Below are 12,906 nucleotides of genomic sequence, written 5' to 3' on the forward strand. Positions count from 1 at the left end.
GGCCACTGAGGCAAGTGGGGAAGGCAGAGCTGAAATAATATCCTGAATGATTCCAAATATTTTTAACTTGCAGAACAACTCGGGTATTCTGCGTGCTCAGACACAGAGCTCAGGACCAAGAGGACATCAAACAATCAAGTTCGTGGAATACTCGAGTTCCTGTATACAGAGTCATTCAGCATGTATATACACCCTCTATATAAAACAAGTCTTATTTTGGCCTGCCCGTTCCTGGCCACCCCCTCCTGGTACCCACAGGTGTCTCAGGTAATAGAATGGGCAGGAAGCAACAGGTGGGTTGGAGAAGTGTGGGCAGATGTGAAGTTGCAACAGAAAAGGACTGTCTTTGCTTTGTCGGCAATAGGCTTAGTTTGCCACCTGCCTCCTGGCAGGCTTCCTAGATAGTTTTGTCTCATGTGCCGGATATTTATATACTTTGGTTAGGATATACAAGTTAAATCCCAGCCCCATTCAAGCTAATAGCTTTGCACTGTCTAGCCAGTCCAGGTGTTTTCTGTACTGATTACAAAACAATTACATTGAAAACAACCGATCCTGCAGAAAATAAACAGAGATAAAATAAAAACTCAGCCAGTCTTCTTTTAGATGAGGTCCATCTCTTACCTTACACTTTCATTTGAAAAAGCATCAGATGCAGATTTTTTTCTATAATTTATTGAATTTGAGCATGTACTTTCCATTCACATGAGAGGGGAGAGCTAGTGTGTATGACAGGAGTTACAGAAGAGATTGGCTATAGGCAAAGTACTCTTTGTGCCTTTTATTTTATTTTATTTTACGTTATTTTATACGTTTTTATACAATCCCATTTGGTTTCAGCATGACATTTACCTGTGCCAGAGCACTTTGAGAATTGTCTCTCCGTTTTGCGTTACAAAAGCCTGGAGCAGCAGCTGTAATAGTCAATGTATATTTGTGCAGTTCAAGCTGCCATTTCAATCCATCTTCTCAGCACTGCGTAAAGAGAATATTTTGCATTATCTCACAGCGGAAACTGCGACACCGATGGGTTGTACTCGGTGCTTATCCGGGATGCCCGGTTGCGTGGATTTAGCCTGCAGCAGTGCGCTGCGAGGACTCTCTGGCTTATGCGAGGAACAATTCCAGAGGCTCCAGAAATTAACCCGTGTGGCAGCCGCAAAGCCTGTGCTGCTCTCCGGGCTCCACCACCGCACAGCCAGATCTCAGAATGACAAAAGCGGCCGCGGCTCCCAAACCGCAACGCGAGTCAGTCCCACAGGGTTTTCCCGGCGGGCGCGCCCCGAACCGTCCGGGAACCTGCGCGCGCCGGCGCCGTTTCCCGGCGGGCCCGCGCGGCCGCTGCACGCGCGCCGCCGGCTGCCGCGCCGGGATTGGTCTGCCGCGCGGCGGGGGCGGCTGCGATTGGGCGGGCGGGCGCACGCGGTGCGCGGCGTTGCGGCGCCCCCCGGCGGGGCGGCGGTGGCCGAGCGCGGAGGGGCGGCTGCCGCGCCCCGCGCTGCCCGCGGCTCCCCCGGCCCCTCCCGCCGTGCCGGTGCCGCTGGGCCCGGCGGTCCGCCGCGGTGGCTCGGCTCCGGTCCCGGCGCCGGCTCCGGCCGCCGCTGCGGGAGCGCGGGGCCGCCCCTACCCTCGCTGAGGCGTGCCGGCCGGCGCCCGGGCCGGTTTCGGGCAGTGGGTGACCGCGACGGCGAGGGGAGGAGCTCTCGGCGTCTCCGCCGGCCCTGGCCATGCCGCCCGCCAAGGCCGGCGGTAGGGAGGCCTTGGTGCTGCAGTGCGAGTGGGAGCTATGCACCTACGTTGCGTCGAAGATGGAGGAGTTCTGCAAGCATGTGGCCCAGCACCTGCAGCAGCACCTTCCCGGGGATCACCAGGACGAGGTGGACCCTCTCGGTAAGAAGGTGGCAGCCTTGATCGCTGCAGCTCGTGAGCCTCCCTCTTCCCTGCGGTATTCCACTGTGAGAGACTCTTCCTCTCCCTGGGGACAGCAGCGCTGCCTGTTGCAGGACTGGAACCTCATTAAAAAGTCTCGGTCTTCAGGAACCAGGGCTTTGCTTGGAGAGTTTCCATCAGACCGTTATGGCCTGTATGTCCCCTCTTTTTGTTGCAGAGGAATACACGTGTTTGTGGCAGGAATGCGGTTTCTGTTCCCCAGAGAGCTCAGCTGACCTCATTCGCCACGTCTATTTCCACTGCTACCACACCAAGCTGAAGCAGTGGGGGCTGCGGGCCCTGCAGAGCCAGTCAGATGTGAGCCATTGCCAGCTGGACTTCCAGAGCCGCAATATCATCCCTGAGATCCAGGAGAACTTTCTGTGTCTGTGGGAGTACTGTGAGGTGAGAACAGGACACCCGGTTTCGCTTCCCTATGTGTTATCTGTGACACGGCAGCCAAGGGAAGGAGAGCTGCTTTTGCCCTGCAGCTCACCTGCATGCCTGCCTGTTGACTGTGGTTTTTGTACCTGTCTGAAAGCATTGGTTGTGCTCTGGCTGAGGCCAGCTCGTGCTGCCCTTTTCACCCTGTTCTGTCTGTCCCTGCACCCCAACAGAGATCGTTCGATAATCCTGAGTGGTTCTATCGGCACGTGGAGGATCACAGCTTCTGTTCAGAGTACAAGGCAGCAGGGAAGGAGAACCACGTGGTCCTCTGTGGCTGGAAAGGTTAGCGGGTGCACGCGAGGGCTCTCTACAGAGCTTTGCACAAGGCTAAATTGCAGACATTGTGCAGGAGAACTCTAGACTCCTTGGCAGGTTTTCAGGGAGCCTCTTGAACTTCAAAAATATGTGTGCATGGTCCTAACAGAAATGTTCCTGTAGAATTTCCTTCAGGGGATCCAGTTGAGTGCTTAATATTGAACTTTTGGTTTATTTTTAATTAGTGCGTAGAAGAAAAGGCTTCAGTTTAATTTCTTTGATAATTTCTCTCTCCTGTGTTTGTGCAATTGCCTTAGCTGCTTGTAGTGAGGGGGGCCTACACCAGTTGTACACTAGTGATCTCACCCTGCTGGGACCCTGCTCTGTGGGTGTTTTGGAGCAGGCAGTTGGTCCTTGCCAGTCAAAACAGAATCAAGAAGCCTGCAGTTCAGTCAGGTTGTGGATCATGGCCCGTGTGTGAAGGATCTTAATGGCATTTTGTTGTTTTTGTTTAGACTGCGATTGCACCTTCAAGGGGCGCTGCAAACTCCGGGAGCACTTGCGCAGCCACACGCAGGAGAAGGTGGTGGCCTGCCCTACCTGTGGGGGCATGTTCGCCAACAACACGAAGTTCTTTGACCATATCCGCCGTCAGACTGCGCTGGACCGTAAGCTCCTGCGAGTCGGGGAGGAGTGGGTTGTGAGCAGTCCTCTGGCTGGGCCATTTGGTTTGCTAGAGCTGGCTGTTCTCTGCAAACAAAGGTCACAGGTGTGCTTGCAAACAGCCTGGTTTCTCTGATGACTGAGAACTAAGACACTGATGAATCTCTGAGAAGTGTCTTCTTGCAGAGGCAGAAGGTTTGGGGGCTTACAAGGCTGCACAGGTCTCACACTGCTGCAGCCAGAGCTGTTCCCTCCTGTAGGGATCCAGGACTGAAGTCAAAGGCAGCAGCTAGGCACTGGCAGCAGCACTGGGATTTGCTTGTTGAGTTCCCTTGCACTGTGATGGTTGCTCCCTAGTTCCTGCACTAGCAGCACAAGGAGGCTGTGCGAAGGGGAGGCAGATTGGTCTTTGCAAGTGTTTTTTTTTTGTTTTGTTTGGCTTTATAGTCAGTGACTGCTGTCTTTGCCTGGAGAGAAGGGTTCCCAACTCCACTGTAATGACTTGTTTTTCTCCCTTGCTGCTCTTTGTGCCATTCTCTCTGCTTTGATCTCTTTTCTCACCACCCCCTCCCCTTTCTTCCTGGCCCTGATGCTACAGAGCAGAGGTTTCAGTGTTCTCACTGCTCCAAGAGGTTTGCCACAGAGAGGCTGCTCCGTGACCATATGAGGAACCATGGTGAGTAAAGGCCCCTTCTCCCAGTTGAGGATTTAAAGAGTCTGTGCTCTCCCCTGCTTTGTGGTAATATTTGCCACCCGTTCTTTTGCACAGTGAACCATTACAAGTGCCCTCTGTGTGACATGACCTGCCCGCTGCCCTCCTCTCTGCGCAATCACATTCGTTTTCGGCACAGCGAGGAGCGACCATTCAAGTGTGACTACTGTGACTACAGGTGAGGACCGGGGCTTTCCGTCTTCCCAGACTGGTGACAGAGGAGCACCCACAGGCACGTGTACTGCGCAGTGTTCAGCTTTGTTCCCTTGTCATTTCCTTTTAGCTGCAAGAATCTCATTGACTTGAGGAAACATCTGGACACGCACAGCAAAGAGCCAGCCTATCGCTGCGAGTTTGAGGCGTGCAGCTTCACTGCACGTTCCCTCTGCTCCATCAAACTGCACTACCGGAAAATCCATGAGGTGGGAAGGGAGCAGAGGGCTATTCTGCTGTGTACTCTTTCCCCATGAGGCTGAGAACTGCTAAGTGCAACATGCTGTACAGAAGCATGAGAAAAAAAGCTAAAGTCTTGTGAAGTGCCCCAGGCTGACCAAGGCTGTAGGAACATGCGGTCGAGTTGCATTTCTCTCTTACTGCTGCAATGATACATCGTGTCAGTCTTCTCAGAGAACCTGATTCTGCCTTCTGTGCATATGCATGGGTACCAGGCCCTCTGATCAGGCTTGTGGGATATTCACATCCCTCTCTCTGCCCTTCAGGGTGACTCAGAGCCCCGGTACAAGTGCCATGTTTGTGACAAGTGCTTCACTCGTGGAAACAACCTCACTGTCCACCTCAGGAAGAAACATCAGTTCAAATGGCCCTCGGGGCATCCTCGCTTCAGGTATTGCCTGTCGTTAGCTCCTCACTACCTTCTCTCTAGTGTGCCAGACAGCTGGAGCTGCATCCTGTGTCTTGCTGGAGCAGAGACTTTGCAGTGCTTGGGCTCTGATGTTTGCCTGTAATGTGCTCAAGACCCGTTTCTGGTGGCTGGGAGGCACTGGACAGCAAGTGTTCGGTGGGATCTGGCACAGCAACAGAGCAGTGCTGGGTGGCAGCTCCAGTGGTGTGTCAGGGATTAGGGGCAAGAGCAGCAGTGTTGCCATCACAGCTGCATCTGGTGGGATGCTTCTGAGCTTGTCAGGGGCCAGGTCCAGGTGTCCCTCTCAAGAGAGAGCTGCTGCAGGTCAATCTTTTGACAAATGCCTCTGCTGCATCAGAGCCTAAAAGCTGGGAGGGGAAGAGGATGGTCTTCAAATGCTTCCAGTGAAACAGTGGTGGAAGGAGATGGGCTTGGGAGATCATAGAGGCCTGGTAGAAAGCTTAGAAGCTGCCACATGGATGTACTTTTAGGGGGGTAGGGGCTGAAGGGTTTTTATCTTACTTGCCTGGTATCATCTGTGTAGCACTGGGCATTGGAGCCTAGAATATAGTACCCCTTCCTTGGCTGTGGCTTCAGGCTGCTACCTGTCCTTTGGGAAGGGGCTGCAGTGTGACTGGGTTCATCACCCCTGCCTCTCTTTGCTCAGGTACAAGGAACATGAGGATGGCTACATGAGGCTGCAGCTGGTGCGTTACGAGAGCGTGGAGCTGACAGAGCAGCTACTGAAGGACAGAGAGAAGCAGGGGGAGGCACTGGATGTCTCAACTGAGTGTGTGGTGCTGCCTGAGGGTGAGGGCAACCTGCAGGGCATCATTCTGGAGGCCCCAGCAGAAGCTCCCCCGGTGGAGAACAGTATCTCTGAGCTGCAAGCAGCCCTACCGCATCCAGCAGCTTCCTTGGCTGCCAACACTGAGCCAGTACGGCCAAGTGCCTTCCCAGGAGCAGCGCTGTTGTCGGAGCAAGAACCTAGCACCCCGGCCAGCCCCATCATCCGTGTAGTGAACCGGACCAACAAGCACGGGGAGAGTGAGACCGTGTATTATGTCATGGCCAGCACATCCTCAGAGGAGCCGGTGGCAGCACCAGGTGGGCTGGCTGTGGAGCTGGAGGAGAATGTCATGGACCGCCTGCAGAAGACCGCTGAGGAGCTGGGCATCCAGATCGTGTGAGGTGCTCACCTGCCTCTCTGCATGTTAAAAACTTGGGTCTCCATGGGATGTGCTGGTCGGGGACGTTGGGAAGTACTTCGGGGAGAGAGCTAGGCTTGTCTTCACCTATCTGCAGCTGGCTAACTTCCTCGTCTGCTGCCCCAGCCTTACTAGCTGAGAGTTCTGGTCAGCATGGGGAGAGGGGAAGGACAGGTCTCTATTAGTTGCAGGTCATGTGATCTGAGCTGGAAAGAGCTGTCTGTCTCCTCCTGTTTGGGATTAGGGACTAGCAAACCTCTCCCACCCTTCCAGGAGGTTTGGCCTTAGGCTGACGCAGGCCTTCCCTTCTTGGTCACTCACTGGTGATGTGGTCACTGCTGCTGTGCAGCTCGGTTGTCGACCCTTGCTGAGCCTCAGCTAGGATCTGCCCTGGCAGGATGGTGTGCTGAGCAGGCACTGTGGCTGAAGCCTCTTCCCTGGGGAGACACGTGGCCCTTAGCAGGCCTGTTCTCTGCCATCCATGTCCTCCAAGGGATGGCATCCTCTACGTCTGCCTTCATCAGCACTTCCCTGCACATCACCTTTCCTGAGTTGTTCAGCTGGTGCTGTTGATGGTGTTTGCACCACTGATCCCATAACGCTGCACTGATCTCTGGGAGAAGAGGGCTGGAGGTGCTGTCGCTTGCAGGCTACTGTTACCCTGCAGCACTGGGGGACTGGGAGCTTCTTACTGCTTTTGTCCTTCCCTGGGTTTCCTCCCCACATTGGGGTTTGGGCAGAGTGTACTTTGGCAAGACGAATAAAAGTCAGACTGCCAGGCCAGCCAGTGTGTGGTGTCTGTTTCAGCCCCATCCCTGCCAGCTGTGGCATGTTGTGGTGAGAGGATGAGACCAAGTTGCCTAGAGCCTGCATTGTGGGAGGTGGACACTGTAGACCTACCAGGATCTCTTGACATGTCCTACATGCTGCCGCTTGGTGCAGCTGGCAGCTGCCTTGGAGAGCATGGTGTTCTGCACCTCCAGAGGTGGCACTGCAAGGCCAGGTTTAGCTCTGGCACTCTTGTTCCCTGCTGTCCTGATGTGAGTTTGATTTTTTTTTTTTTTTCCTGCCTCCTTCAGTATGTGAATGTCAGCTACCTGCAGTGTCATTTCTGAACATAAAGAGTAGCCTGGACTTGTGAGCAGAGCCAGCTCGCCCTTTGTCAAGTGATTCGGATGAGGACAGTGTGAAGCTGGTGTTCCTGGAGTGACGCTCAGGCCCTCACAGCCCTGCGTGTGGAGGTGATGTGCCCAGATGGAGGCAAGGAGGTGCCCTGCTGATCTCCTGGGCTGGACACTTGACTTCTTCCCTTCACTTCCTTTCTCAAACAGTTCAGCAAAAGCTGTTGGAATTTTAGGTTAATGGAGGAAATCATTTTATACTAAACCCTTGGCCATCTGCTCGCTTTCTAATTATGAGCACTGGGTGTGATTTGGCTGTGCACTTGGGATGGGGTGATGAGAACAGCTTCTTAGGCCTGTGCCCGGGGTGAGGGGCAGCATGCTCTGCAGCTGCCATACACAGGGGCTGGGCGAGGAGCAGGGATGAAGTGGGCAGAGCTGCCTGCTGCAGGCTGTGTGGGAAAGCTTCCTGGGGCTGAGTCCGTGTGTGAAGGGTAATGCACACACCTGCACCCCAATACTCCCCTCCAGGGGCGTGCATGCTGAGTGCTTCCATGTGCCAGTGAGGCGCAGCTGGGACCGTGCACTGGGCACCTTGTGGTCGGGGTGAGGCAGAGCGCGAGGCAGCTGGCTGTCCCCGCAGCCCTGATAGTATGCACTGGAGGAGGATGCTGCTAGCTCTGGGGAGAGCATCCCTGGGCTTTCAGCATGCAAGGTGGCCAGGCCTCGCCCAGCCTTCCCCACCCCTGCCTGGCCCTTGCTCCCTGGTACTTGGCAGAGCTGGGCTGAGGATACCTTTGAGAGAAGGGCCTCCTGCCAGGTTTGCGTTTGCAGTGCTTCTAGCTTGGCCCTCTTTCCAGCACGTGGGCCTTGGGGCTCTGCTGTTAAAGTCACAGCTGCACCTGCATTGTCTCAAACCACAGCGCTCCTGCACTGCTGAGTGCTCCTGTTGGGAGTGGAGGAGAGGCTGTGGGAGCTGGGAGGAGTTGTCCCTTTAAACACTGGGTCCAGGGAGGGTAATCTGACAGATTATCTGCTGGGGAGAGGATTGGCATTAAAGGGAATGTCTCCTCCCTTCCTCCATGTCCTGCAGCGTCCCCTGTCCTGTGCTTATGGAAATCAAGTTCACTTTCTCCTGGGCAAGCAGAGAAGAGGGCCTTTGATTCGAGGGGCGAGGGGAGGACAGAGTGGGAGCTATGGGACTGGGCATCCTCTTCTTCGCTGTGCTGGCCATGCTCGTCTCCTGTGAGGACCTAGAAGGTAACAGGGTGTTTAGCGGAAGAGGGGCTTTATAGGGTGCCTCAGAGCTGCTGGCACCTGGCTGGACCAGTCTTCCTCAGTGGCAAGTAAGACCTTTGTCACATCCCTGTGTCGAGGTTTGGCACAGGGGAAGCAGGCGCTGGCTTGCAGAAGAGCTGGGGGCTGCAAGTGGGTATGTTCCTCACCACAGCAGGAGTTGGGAGGTGGGCTGAGACAAGCCTTTGCTGGTCTTGTACCACCTCTCTGCGGGCTGGGGAGCTGGTGGGAAGGGTGGTCCTCAGCCCTCTTCCCCAGCCCTGCTCTGCCTTGCTCCCTGTGGCACCAGGAGACCTGGATAATTACTGGTCTGGCACAGCACCCATCTGCTTGGGGGGCTGCAAGGGGAAGCACAAGGAGCTGAAGAGGAGCCAGTGTGGGAACGGCAGCTGCTGCTGGCTGGGCTACAAGTCCTTCTGCCGAGGTACAGAGGTTGGAGACTGGGGTCGGGTCTGGGGATGGCTGCAGGGCTTGGCACAGCCAGCCTGGGAAGGGCAGGTTTTGTGCCATGCACACGTCCAGGGAGTTTCTCCAGCAGCCAGGTGCTTGGGCCACAACAGGTCGCAGCCTGGGGCACCCACAGAGCTTGACCAGCACCCCGGTCCTCGTCCAGAACCCACAACCTTGTCTGGGTGCACCTCCTTGGGCTGCTGTTCCACCCAGCAGGCTGCACAGGGCACTAGCCCTGCACTGCCCACAGGAACCTCCCTGTCCCCAGTGAACTGTGGGCGACCCGAAGCGGACTTCAACTCGGTGGTGTATGGCAACGACTGGTGGGTTGGCTCGGTGGTGCGATACAGCTGCCGGCCTGGGTTCCTGCTGCTGGGGGACCCGGCCAGCGCCTGCCAGTCAGACGGCAACTGGACCCCCAAGCCCACCTGCCTCCGTGAGTACCACTGGGAGTCACGCTGAGCCCGAGGGGCCCCCTGCCTGTGTGGGGAGCAGGTGGGAGGGCTGCAAGTGTGTCTCCGATCTTTCTTTTCCTCTAGTCTGTTGCAGGAGGGCTGGTGGGCACCCTGCGACATGCTCTGGCCCTGCTCTTGCAGGGATCTGCCTGCGAGGTCGGATCGAGATCAGCGAGCGAGACATTACCGGGAGGTGTTCCTCATCCTGCAGCACCCAGGCCCGCCTGGGAACCTTCCTCAACCATGACTGCATCAAGATCTCAGCCTGCGTCACCAAGCACTCAGGCTGGGCCCGCTGGTTTCTGCGCTGCGACGTCTGTGAGTGCGACTGCCATGTCCCATGTGGTGAGTCCCCGTAGTGACTGCCCACGTTTAGCAAGGGCCTGTCTCACTGTTTCACAGGAAAGGTTGGTACTGAGCTGGGAGCTGGCAAAGAGCTCAAAATCTGCTGTTCTTGCTCTCCTTTCAGCTTCCTCTGGGTAGAGCTGGGCTATCTGGGGCTGTGGCCACTGGCCCCACGCCAAAGGAGGCTTCCACCCTGGATGTCTGCATCCCTTTGCCATGTGTCTCCATCGCTGCTCTTTCCATGAGCTCCATCCATCCCAAGGCTGTCATCTGAGAGGAGGGGAGATGTTCTGAACTCTCACGCAGAGCTGCCTGCCTTCTTGGCCCCATCCTGTGACTCTCCAGTGGCAGGGAATGCTCTGTGAGCAGCCCATGCTGAGGAGCTACATATATTTCCTGCAGCTGGGCTTGAGGATGTTGGTGTCTCAGCTTCCATTTGCTCAGCTCCTTCCTAGACGAGGCTTGTATCCCCTTTTAGGAAGGAGGTAGCATGTGCGCCTGTGCCTGTTGCAGAATTCTTTATCCCATCTGTGCTACAGGTTGTGATTCCTTCCTGCTGGGTATTTCCTGCACATGGGACGGGTCCTGGGCCAAGAGGTAGATCTGTCTTCTATGTTTGCTGCACCCATTAGGCAGAGCAGGAGCAGGGGGCGTGCCTGCTGTTCCCATGCTACAGGCAGAGCTTCCAGGCCCTTGAGAAGGGAGCTGAGGCTGTGGGCTCTCACTGCCTACTATGTGGCCTGTTAGCCTGTGCACAGCTGCTATTAATGTGGCCCTTGGCAGGAGCAGCCACCATGGGCACTGCTGTAACCCTGTGGTATGCCATCTCTCTTCTCAGGAGTGAGTTTCTGACCAGGCTCCCTTCCCTAAATTATGTTTGCTCTCCACTGGCTCTTCACTTCTCACTGGGGCGATGCTCAGTGGGTTGCATTTGTGCTGATGCTGGTACCTGGCTCCAACTGGGAACCGCCTTGTGCTCCCTGGGGTCTGCCCTGGATCCCTCTGAAGCAGCAATGGAAAACTCACAATTTTTATTTCCCTGGGGAAGAAGAAGATTGTCTGAAGCATGTGTGATGGCATTGCTGGGGAGCTGGAAGACCAGCAGCACCACCATAGGTTATTAAAAATATGGTTACAGGAAATCACACAGGTTTTCCAGTCATGCTCTGTTCCCAGAGCCCTGGGCATACATGACAGAGCCAGGACAGGCTCCCTTGACACTGATACTGTCCTGGACATGTGAGCCACCACAAGGACACAGCTATGGTCAAGGCCACTGTAGGAATGTCCTAGCTGGGGACCAGATGAGTGCTGAATGTGCCCATGGCACTGGACTCCCATCCTGCTGGCCTTCCACCTTGAAAGACTCCACAGGAGGATGGTGCAGCAGCTGCTGATTGCTGTATGGCCACCAGCTTGGTCTCAGGAGCTCCTGACCCAGCCTCGAGTAGTTGAGAAGGAAGGAGCTTTAGCATCAAGGGGCTTTACTCCCAGACCCTGTTTGTGCTCAGCTGCAGGGAAGCAGGGCTGTTTTGAGTTGTGCAGAGGGGGCCTGGGCCGAGACCTGCTAACAGTGAGCACCCTGGGGATGAGAGTCAGTGTGCTGAACACAGAGCAAACTGGATGGGTCCAGTGTGCCGTTTGCTCCATGAGGAGATGACTTAAGACCTCCATACAGAGCTTGGCTCCATGACCACAAGGAGTACTCCAGGACCACGTCTGCCCTCGTGAGACCTCACCTGGAGTACTGCGTCCAGTTCTGGAGCCCCCAACATAAGAAGGACATGGACCAGTTGGAGAGGGTCCAGAGGAGGGCCACGAAGATGATAAGAGGGCTGGAGCACCTTTCCTATGAGGACAGGCTGAAAGAGTTGGGGCTGTTCAGCCTGGAGAAGAGGAGGCTCCGGGGTGACCTTATAGCGGTTTTCCAGTACCTCAAGGGGGCCTACAGGAAAGATGGGGAGAGGCTATTCAGGAGGGCCTGTTGTGATAGGACAAGGGGTAATGGTTTTAAAATAGAGGGAGGTAGATTCAGATTGGATATTAGGAAAAAATTTTTTACTATGAGAGTTGTAGAACACTGGAACAGGTTGCCCAGAGAGGTGGTGGATGCTCCATCCCTGGAGATGTTCAAGGCCAGGTTGGACGAGGCCCTGAGCAACCTGATCTAGTTGGAGATATCCCTGTTCCTTGCAGGGGGGTTGGACTAGATGACCTTTGAAGGTCCCTTCCAGCCCTAACCATTCTATGATTCTATGACCACCTCCTTGTGCCCTACCCTGCCCAGCCTGTGGGCTGCCCTGCCCCACAGTGTCTCCTCTGGCTGTATCACTGCCCTAAGCTCTGTCCCAGCCCAAAGCTGGCTGTGGGAGGGGAAAGCTTTCCTTGGCTCAACAGATGTTTTTTTAATTAATACTCTTGTTAGTGCCACTCATTTCCATGTATCTTTCATGTTTGAGTGCTGTGGTGGGTGAGAGGTGTGAGTAACAGTGAGGATGCAGCCAGGTGTGGTGCTGCAGGGAGTGGAAGTGCAGGGGGATGGCAGGTCCCCCATGATAAGCTGCGGAGGGAAGTGTGTGCTGGGGGCAAAGCCCTGGAGGGGGGTGGACACCCTCCTACCAAGACCTTTTATGGCCAGCTGTACCCCACCAGCTGCAGCTCTTGATGCCTGGTGCAGCCCGAGTTTCACCCAGCTTGTGCCCACATTGGGGTGGTGGTGCAGCCCCTGTCCCAGGTCAGTGCAGGACGGAGTGGGGGCCAGGAGTGTCCCGGACAGGGGACTTAGAGGGTGTCGGGCCCGCGGGATTTTGTGCTGAGGTGGCAACGGAGGGAGCTGACATGGGCTCTGCCCCGTATGCGAACAGCAGTAGGCAGCGGGGAAAGGTGCTGTAGAAACAGGGCTGGTAAACCCCAGGCTTGTGCGCCGGGGATGCCCAGGGCCTTCTGGCTTGCGAGGAGAGGAAATAGGGCCGGTCCCTTTAAGAGGATTTTTCGCTGCCTGGCAGTGCTGCCCGCCTGGGCAGCCCATCCTGCCGCCCCGACAGGCAGCAGCAGCAGCAGGGACAAAGCTGGCGGAGAGGGGCACCGCCGGGCAGCTGGGCCCGGGGGGCTGCTAGCCACTGCTGGGCTGGGGGCGCGGAGTCCCCCGCCCGCCTGCCTGCCC

At 55.9% G+C, this 12,906-nt stretch overlaps 1 protein-coding gene across 1 annotated transcript; it reads left to right on the forward strand.

Moving 5' to 3' along the window:
* Window positions 1–1,722: 1,722 nt before the first annotated feature.
* HINFP (histone H4 transcription factor) lies at window positions 1,723–6,808 on the forward strand. Its single transcript, XM_009989008.2, has 9 exons — window positions 1,723–1,890; window positions 2,108–2,334; window positions 2,547–2,658; window positions 3,147–3,299; window positions 3,893–3,970; window positions 4,064–4,184; window positions 4,290–4,428; window positions 4,726–4,850; window positions 5,536–6,808. The coding sequence occupies exons 1-9, from the start codon at window positions 1,728–1,730 to the stop codon at window positions 6,056–6,058; spliced, it is 1,641 nt and encodes a 546-aa protein (XP_009987310.2). The 5' UTR covers window positions 1,723–1,727; the 3' UTR covers window positions 6,059–6,808.
* Window positions 6,809–12,906: the final 6,098 nt, after the last annotated feature.

The sequence above is a fragment of the Tauraco erythrolophus genome, chromosome 26, assembly GCF_009769465.1.
Source record: "Tauraco erythrolophus isolate bTauEry1 chromosome 26, bTauEry1.pri, whole genome shotgun sequence".
NCBI classification, from domain to species: Eukaryota; Metazoa; Chordata; class Aves; order Musophagiformes; family Musophagidae; genus Tauraco; species Tauraco erythrolophus.